This window comes from Morone saxatilis, unplaced genomic scaffold (assembly GCF_004916995.1).
Source record: "Morone saxatilis isolate NCDOM2014 unplaced genomic scaffold, NCSU_SB_2.0 Contig19, whole genome shotgun sequence".
NCBI classification, from domain to species: domain Eukaryota; kingdom Metazoa; phylum Chordata; class Actinopteri; family Moronidae; genus Morone; species Morone saxatilis.
In genome coordinates, this window is record NW_023339751.1 from 5,245,837 (window position 1) to 5,254,889 (window position 9,053).

Genomic DNA, 9,053 nt, shown 5'->3' on the forward strand with positions numbered 1-9,053 from the left:
AGATGCTGGCGCAGCAGCATGTCTGACGCAGATCACAGCTGGCAGCTCTTTCTGCAGCCAACCTGACAGGTTACATCAGTTATACAAGCAGTATTAAAAAACAAGCCAAAAAATCCTTCCATGTATTTTCACTTTGAAATGACCTGAAGATGGTCTGGTGTTGAAACAAATATCTTTGCCAGAGGGTTTCTATTAAAAACCTTGATACAACTGCCAGACTTTTGAGCTCACGCAGAGATGAGTGAAATTCCACTTGCAGCGAGTCTATGTCTGATCTCAACTATCGAACAAACTTGAGAACCTTGAATGTTCTTGAGCTAATTTATTTTCTAAAAACAAATGCACGTTGGGCAAAAAGTATTAACGTGGCAGATTTAATTTGCAGCTGTTTGTTGACAGTCAAATAGAGCTTTACTTTCCTTTATATTTGACAACATGTCTCGTTCAAGAGCTGGAAAACCCTTCAGAGATTAACTGGATTTTTAAATGTACCACTGGAATAAATCCTTACATAAATCACTCTGAACTCTGAAAAATCCTAATTACATTGTTTTATCCTTTAATGTAATCTGACCGCAAATGGATAGAAATACCCAGGATGGAGCATAAAATCCCTGAAACCAACATGAATCACATTTATTTGTACTGCTGAACATGAAAACAAGATCAAACTTCATCTTAAGTATGAAAACATTTGTAACTGCTCCACAGTTTCTATCTTTAAATATGAGAAATGAATCCCAGAGAAACACACTCTCATTGCTGGAAGACAGTAACTGTTTATTTTTCAATTTCTCTCTACATGCTAGTGGATAAATAAACCATGAAAGGATTGGACATAGTTGCCCCGTTAAATATTGATTGATTTTCAATGAGCACATCCTCAGGTTGACAAGACAAACACAAGGGAGGCCCACATAGCAAAGAACTAAAAGAATAAACAGGGGCACTGCTTTGTCTGCACCTTTATATAAAAGAAATGCCATCGTCCTTGTGAGCAAATTAATATGATACACTAATAAATGAGAAATGCCTGCTGGATGCTCTATTAGACCAACAGCCTAATAAAAAATGAAACAGAGCAGTTTTGAGGAGTAGCAGTCTTTGACTCTGAGAGCGCGGTATTTACACACTAACTGAACAATTCCCCTGCTGTGTTCCATCTCACAATCAATTATTCACCATGCAATCCACTTTAAGGTTGTATGAGAAAAAAAGAAAAAAGAAAAGTGTACATAAATACATGCATGTGACATACTAACTCCTCCAGCAGTTCAGTATGCCCTTCAAGTTAGGTCACAACCCTGTTATAGTCTGGCTGTGTGTACTACTATATGCACTGACACAAATAAAACTTGTTGTCAGCACAAAAATACACACAGACTGCAGGGCTTTCCCCTTTTAGTGGCTCTGAATCTCCAATTTAGGTTGTGTGTTTGAGACAATTTTGTAGTGCTGCTAAGATTTCTTGCAGAATGGCATTTCGGTTTTCCTTTGACACCTAAGTGAGAAAAGAAATAAGCACAAAAAAAACCATTAATGATGGCAAGTTAGTCGTCTGCACATAATGTAAAATTATACAACCTAAGCTGTCAAAGATAAATAACATGAGAACTGTGACAAATGTCCTGTAGGAACTAAGCCTCAGATAATACAGTATCCACTCTGAGACCAACATGTTATAAAGACCTAAGGTCTGACCTACTGTCTTATAAGTAAAATTACAAATCATATGTTTGCCAGAAATGTTAACACTGCCTCATAACCTTGTTTGATATAATAACAACTCCGGCATAGCGAGTATTTTGCATGACAATATCCATAACTGAGTCTTCCGTGATAAATTATTTTGACATTTGAGACCACCCTTTGTTGTTGAATCAGTCACGCATGATTTAGAGTTAATCCGAGAGGGATAATGCAGGGCATGCCCCTTCTGCGTTAGAGAGCAGACTGTTCGCCTAAGACCAAGTGGATACAGCGTAAACAGTCTCCTATAGCTTTTGTGAGATTTAAAAGCTCCTAAACTGACCTAAATATCCCCTTTTCTACTTAGAAAGCCAGCTAGTGTTTTTGCTCACCGTGAAGAGCTTGACATCTCTCCTGCTCCGCACCTCTTCCACAAGACCCAGTGGTTTCCCCTTGGGGATGGGGATGGTGCCCAGGATGGTGCAGGAAGAGCTGTCTAAAGTCTGTCTCACTGACCTGATGAACGACTGGCTGAAGAGCTCCATTTTGCCAATCTCGTCAATGACAAACACCTTCCTGCAGCCCCCATCTGCTGACCCCACCTGGAGACGGCGGATGTTAGCGTTAAGCAAGAGCACTGTCAATGCATGCACAAATGTATGCTTGGTGTTAATTAAGTTTTAAAAATAAAGGGAAACTAGCTCAGTTTAGACATTTATTGATAAAAATATGAAACCGGTTTCATTGATGGACATGTGACCTGCCTGACATGTGGGAAAAGCTCATCATCTTAATGGCTCATGTTATGTCAATCCCATTTACTGATAGCATGCCTGCTACAGTGTTTGCATGCTACATGCAATGGGTGATCTGCAGTGATTACAGAGACGCTTTAAGTGAGATGAAAGTGGAGTATGCGCCGCATAGGCATAGACACCTTCCTTTACAGCACATGTGTAGGCGTCACTCTAGGCTCACTTTACATGCCGAATTAATCACGGTCAGTGACAGCCAGACGGCACCACCAACACTAAAAATGTCACTCTGGAATTTATATGTTTGCAAGCTTCCAATTATTCCATCAATTCTGAGAAAATCAAAGGTTTGATGGTTTGTTAAGTGGGGGAGAAAAGGGAGTGTTTAGCTTACTGTGATCTATTGATGAGTTTTAAAACACATGTGCTGCCTTCTTACATTTCTGAAGAGGGGGAGAGCCAGGTTTTCAAATGAAGGCAAGTCAACCACATACTGCCCGACTGTGTATTCCCGTCTGCCACGAGATGAACCGGGAACGTCTCTGGAAGGTAAAGCAAGACGAAGGTTACTGAAAACAGCACGATGAAAGAGAGTTTGATTTAGAGAGGATGACAACCCTGCTACCTGATTCTGGACAGGTGGCCCCTCTGTCCTGTCACTGTGACTACATCAAAGCCGACTCTCCGGCCTCCCTCCCTGACCTCCTCTGTGTAAAACCCTTCAACTCCCACTCCTGATGACACCAAAGCCTCACAGGCTTTCTGCACCAGGGTGGTTTTGCCCACACCTGTAAGCAAAACAAGAGACTTTGTAAGACAATTGCAATATCACAATTCAAAACTGGGTTGCAGAGACTTACTGTAAAATGTTAGGACGTGTGTAATCCATGCATTAGTGATGTTGGCACCCTCATTCCTTAAGTCTATTAAATGTATATGACATTAAACCAATATAATAGGAAGATGACTAAAAAAAACGTTCAAAATAGTATTTGAATGGAGTTGTTTGTCTGAAAGTCTCTGTAATCTGTTTAAGGGCTTAAAGAAAAAGCATAAATATATAGTTAACCATAAAATGTTACCACTATAATTCGATATTATCAGAACAAAAATAGCTAAAACAGGCTAACCTTCCTAAGAATCAACGTTAACATTTACTGAGTTAAGACAGCTGACTGACTGGTGTGCATTTACATGGACCTTTACTTGCAGCAGCGGACACACTGGGCGTTAGGTGTTACCTGGAGGTCCGGTCACAAAAACGTGTCTGTACATTTCACTTTACTCCACTTCCGTACACAGCGAGTCGACGCATGCGCGGTAGCTACTAGACTCCAGAGCTCCACTTAGTAAAAGACAGAATATTATATATTATATATATATTATTGAGTTTTTGTTTATTTAACGAGCAAATTCAACGTCAGTGGAAAGTGTCAAACGCTAGTTAAACGGGGTCTGAGAGTCAGCTATGAAAATCATGTACGTTGTTTAGTGTGAAGTATTTATATGCTTTACTTTACTAATACTACTGTGTACAAATAATCCAAAGTCCAGCATTTTAAAACTGCAATCAAAACTCAAATACTTAAATCTGCTTTTAATCTGTGATCTATCAGCCCTCACCTTCTCTCCTTTTTATCGTTCACCTGTTTTTCTTCTCCTATTTATAGTTGTTTTTTTACTGATATTGCCTTTGCTGTTTCTGTTATTGTCTTTTGTAACCATGTAAAGTGCCTTTGAGTACCTTTAAAAACGCTATATAAAATAAATGTCATATTATTAGTAGTAGTAGTAATAATAGTAGTAGTAGTGTTTCACATTATGTTATTGGACTAGTAGTGCTTATAGTGCATAATGTGTGCAAAGGTGTAGCAGATTGGTTGAGGAACTTGTCTAATGTGTATTTTTGTGTACATATCTGCATTGCTTTTGTATAACAATGCTGTTCAGTGCTTAATGTAGACTGTACTAAATCTTAATCTGAAAAGTATCAGAGCTGTCAGATAAATGTAGAAGAGTAAAACACACAGTAGTTCAGTATAATTATAAAGTAGCATACAATTGAAATACCAGTACTAATATTGAACTACCTTAGAGTTCTACTTAATTACATTACTTGAGTTAATATACTTAATAATAATATTAATAAAACTGCAAATAACTTAGGTTCAGTTGTCCCACTGCAACTGCCAGTTTTAAAATAAACAAACTACCGGTCTCTGCTTTGCTTATCAAATGATATCAAGGGGAAAATGCAAAGTAGTGGGTGGTATTTAAAGGAAATGAAATCCGGAGCTACCCAACAAGCTCTGGGAGATTTTCAGCCTGTGACAACTCTACGGGAAACGACAGCTTAAAGGTTAAATGATTTGCATAAATGGTGTGCATAGAGGTATTTCTCATCCTCTTATATGTTACTAAAAGACTTGTGGTCCAACACTTTATGCAAATGTCCAACAGTCTGGTATTAACTGAGTGATTAAGGCATAAAATGATCACATCATTTCCACAGAAAAGCTTGTCTTTATTGAAAAAGGTTGTCAGACATCATAACTGAAATGAAAACGGACACAAATACACATTTAAAAATGTACACTACATCTGTTTTATGTAACCATAATGTGGAACTGTATATTGTTTCTTTACATAGTGTAACCAGGGAGTTTGTTGGCCACTAGATTAGAGATATGCTGATACTCCTTTCTAAAATCTAGAGACCCAAGCTCATCCTCCAGCTCCTCTGCCTCCTGCGGTTCAAAGGAGGATATCGATTCTGCAGAAACCCCTCGAACCGGGCCGCTGTTCTTGGACGACTCGCTCCTTTGACCTCTCGATGATATTAAACTGTCAGCGCCGGAGCTCCTCTCTACTCTCCCGCTCCCCGTCATCTGTCTCCTGGAGCATACGGTTTGTAAGGAAGCAGACCAGTCTCTGTCACCATCATCGGAGGAAAAGCTGAGGGCCGAGGCGTGGGTTCGAGGCCGGACGATGTGTGTGCCCCTCAGGGATCGCTGTGGAGAGCTGGGGGCTTTGACAGGCACGGGGAGGACCGCTCTCCTCCGGAAACCTTCAGAGCCAGAGTCCGAGTTGCAGAAGTCGGGGCGGACGGGGGACCTGGGAGTCTTGGCTCTGCAGGGCTCGGGGCTACTCGCGGGGTCAGGGGAGTAGGCATCACTGGGCTCCAGACTGTTAAAGTCGTCAGCGTAGTCTGCCTCCTCGTTCCCTTCCCCGCTGGAGTCTGAAAATGAAGATTTCGGGCTGCTGCGTCTGCTGCTTCCTGAAGATTCATTTTTCCCCCCGTGCCTGTCAGACTGTGATTGATCTGATTCACTGCGACGCTCGCTCTTGTCTTTGTTTTGGGCTACATCCACACTGGGGATGTGAATACATTTCAGGCCTCTTTCAGAAGGGGAAGGCTTCTCCGAGTGTCTGTTGTTGTCTTGTTCGCCAGGAACTTCCCCGTGCAGGTTTTTCTGCTTTAGTCTGATTGTTTCTTGTAGTGCAGAGTCCACTGTGATGCTTTGTATCACTGTCTCAATGTTTTCATTCAGGCTGGAGCTCTGGTTTAACGCTGATTTTCTTTTACTGGACTTCTTATGACCTGACTTTGTCTTTCCTTTGGCCGCCGTTGACTGTGTTTGATTCTGGATTAATGCCACGCATTCACGGTGTTTTACTTTAAGAGGAGATATTTGCTTCAGCCTTAGATTAAACGTTTTAGTTGTCCCGTATACGAGCTTCTTCCTTTGAGATGCAGCAGACCGTTCGCTCTCAATCAAACCCTCTTCTTGTTTGTCTTTCACTTTTACAGATGCTGGCCTGACCACTGGTGTAGAACAGTATCTGGGGGAATGTAAACGCTTTAAATGGTCACTAGTCCCCAGTCTGGTTTTCTGTGCTGATTTGGTTTGCGTGTTTCGTGTTGTGTTTCCGTGCCCGTCTGAAGGCTCTGTGGAAGCAGGCCTGTAAATCCAAGCTAGATTGGGATGAATAGACAAGGGCTGGTGTGGGTTCTGGTTATTTAACTGCGACAGCTCAACAAGAAGAGCATTCAGTAGAGGCAACTGTTGTAAAGCTTCCCCGAGGACACCCGGAGTCGCCCCACTTGTTTCCTGGTTTCTTGACGTTTTTACACCCTGTCCCACTCTCTGGTCCATCATTAGGGAACTTTCCATTTTATTTTCAGCTGTCTCGTCCTCCGAGAACGTGTCTTCAAATGTAAAAGCCTCGGAGTCTAGATTCAGGAATTTGCAATTATCGCTTTCATTCGTGCTTTTTTCCTCCGCAGAATTACTGTAGAAGAGATGTGGCGGGCAATATATGGTTAAATCTTCTTCAAAACTGTTTTCTTTCAGTGCCTGAGGCATTGGACGTCTTCCCTTGTGTTCAGTCTGCATGGCAACACAAACACCACGGTCCTGTTTATCCTCGTTTATTAAAGTAACCTCATTTGGTGGCTCTTTGTTTTGGATGTCCTGGCTAACGTCAGACTCGTCCGGTGTGGGTGAACACACATTCCCACAGTCAGGAGGCAATAATTCTGCAGACACGTTTTTCTCTGGGATGCTTTCCTGTTCACGCTGCTCTCCGTGTGCACTGGTGCTTTCAAGACCCCCCCTGTGGGGAACATGTGGCAGCAAACTAACTCCCAGACTTAGAAGTTTATAACTCAAGGAAACAGATCCGACTTTCTCCCCCGTGAGGTTGCATATAGCAACAAGCCCCCTTTCACCATGAGAGGATGGAGCAGAAGCGCCGCGTTCAGTCACATCCTGCCTGATCCTGGCCATCACCTTAGCCAGTGAGATGAGTGAGGTCCCGACTAATCTGGGGATCTCCTCTTTCACATCCAGCACCAGAGCATAGAGAGGGCTGTTAGACAGCTGGGTGTGCAGCGAGTTCAGGTTCATTTTGAAGAAACAGGACTTGCCCCTGTTGAAGGCGTACTCTCCCTGCTGGTGAGCGCCACCTCGGCCCCGCTGAGGCTGATAAATGAGCAACGTTGGAAAGTCCAGCAGCCGTACACCGAGAGCCAGCTCGTCGGAGGCTTTACTTTCTACCTCGATTCGGATATTCTGCACAAAAAGCTCGAATGAAAACAGAGTCTCGATTTGCCGTGCTGCCATCCTGAGAGCCGCGTGACCTTTAAAAACAACAACAACAACAACAACAACAACAAAAACGAGATAACTCATTTAGCTGTCAGCTAATCCGCCAACTTCAGCTTCTGTCGGCTCCATGGAAACAAACAGCTGTCGCGAGAATTTTGCGTCGGATAGCGCCACGGGATACCTGGGAAATGTAGTTTCAGGTGGGGGAGCCTTTACGAATAGCGGCGCTCTAAAACCATGAAAAATATAAATAAAAATGTGAACTATGTTGCTTATGTTTCTGTTTTGTTTTTTTAAAAAAAAGAAGGTTTTGTCCGTATTTTGTAAATGCAGAATTGTAAAATTGTGGACGTCTGTTTCCTAATTAAAAGGAAGGGAAAGAATAAATACATATAAGTGCAGAATAACATCTTCACAAGAAAGCACACATTACAAGCACGGCTCAAATGGAGATGAAGATGATCATTTATTCAGGAACAGTTTGAGGGGAGCAACTTTTCCACAGTTCACCAGATGGTGCCACTGTAGGGCTTATCGGGCTTATACACTAAAATAGTCCTGTGGTGAATGGCAACAAGGCCACCGGACCTAGTTTACATAGCGCACTCATTGTTCACATTCAGCCTGTACTTTGACATTAGTCCGTTGTAATATCCTTTCAATATCCACCCTGCAAAGCTATGATAACAGTAATTAGTCCGAGTGGACAGAGTTTCTACAGCGTCGGGTGGGCGGAGTCTCCCCCCTCTCCCCCCTCTCCCTGCGTGTTGTCATCACGGAGATAGGTGCTGGATGGATATCGCTGCGGTCTGTGCCACTTCAGTCTGGAGGCTGACTGACAGAGAGAGAGAGAGAGAGAGAGAGATGTGAGACCGACCGCGGCAGCTTCAACTGGCTCTTTTTTTACCCTTTAAGGATAACCGACAGCGTTAACAACCCCACAGCCTTGGACAGGGTCGACGCACACATTTAAAGGTAAGACCCAAACGTCCTTTTTCTCTCTCTCCCCTCTCCCTCCGAGCCGACTAACAAAGTAAGAAAAAGTAGGGCTGTCGCTGAAAGTAAAGCCGCGCTGCACGCAGGGAGAGTGGCGGAAGGCGTAGGAACTCACCGGCATATCGATGGTGATAGTGAACACAAAGGATAAAGTTACTCTGAGGCTCCGGAGCGGATGGAATCTGAGAGGCAAACATAAAAGAACCGAGGGGGTATGATGTTTCAGCAGTCGCCTATCTATAGCCCATATTTGTGCCTGTTCATGAAGTGTATGGTGCGAGATATGGTGCTGTTGACTTGTTTTTGTTTGTTTATTTACTCAGGAGCGTGTTAGTCTCACATAAAGACCTAATGCAAAATACATCCCCGAAGGTAGAATTTATTCCATCACTCTGATTTGTAATTTATATATTTATTGTTAATGATATTACACGTTGACGTCATAATTTTTGGTGGTTAATGGTGGTGTGTGTGTGTGCGTGTTTGGTTTGGGGGGGTGGGG

The 9,053-nt window shown here is 42.7% G+C and overlaps 3 protein-coding genes across 4 annotated transcripts in view; 1 reads left to right on the forward strand and 2 right to left on the reverse strand.

Moving 5' to 3' along the window:
- Window positions 1–621: 621 nt before the first annotated feature.
- Window positions 622–3,768, reverse strand: ntpcr (nucleoside-triphosphatase, cancer-related). Its single transcript, XM_035664114.1, has 5 exons — window positions 3,686–3,768; window positions 3,070–3,232; window positions 2,884–2,986; window positions 2,082–2,291; window positions 622–1,501 (listed from the first exon to the last, which is right to left on the reverse strand). Exons 1-5 carry the CDS (start codon window positions 3,717–3,719, stop codon window positions 1,424–1,426), a joined length of 588 nt encoding a protein of 195 aa, XP_035520007.1. The 5' UTR covers window positions 3,720–3,768; the 3' UTR covers window positions 622–1,423.
- Window positions 3,769–4,975: 1,207 nt separating this feature from the next.
- On the reverse strand, window positions 4,976–7,672 carry map10 (microtubule associated protein 10). The gene has a single exon (XM_035663029.1). The coding sequence runs from the start codon at window positions 7,637–7,639 to the stop codon at window positions 5,087–5,089; it is 2,553 nt and encodes an 850-aa protein (XP_035518922.1). The 5' UTR covers window positions 7,640–7,672; the 3' UTR covers window positions 4,976–5,086.
- A 714-nt stretch (window positions 7,673–8,386) lies between these two features.
- LOC118329592 (signal-induced proliferation-associated 1-like protein 2) overlaps window positions 8,387–9,053 on the forward strand; it is an 82,088-nt gene continuing 81,421 nt past the window's right edge. For both annotated transcript variants that reach the window (XM_035663819.1, XM_035663820.1), the window contains exon 1: window positions 8,387–8,530. The gene's annotated coding sequence lies outside the window, so the exon portion shown is untranslated. The remainder of the gene's footprint in view (window positions 8,531–9,053) is intronic.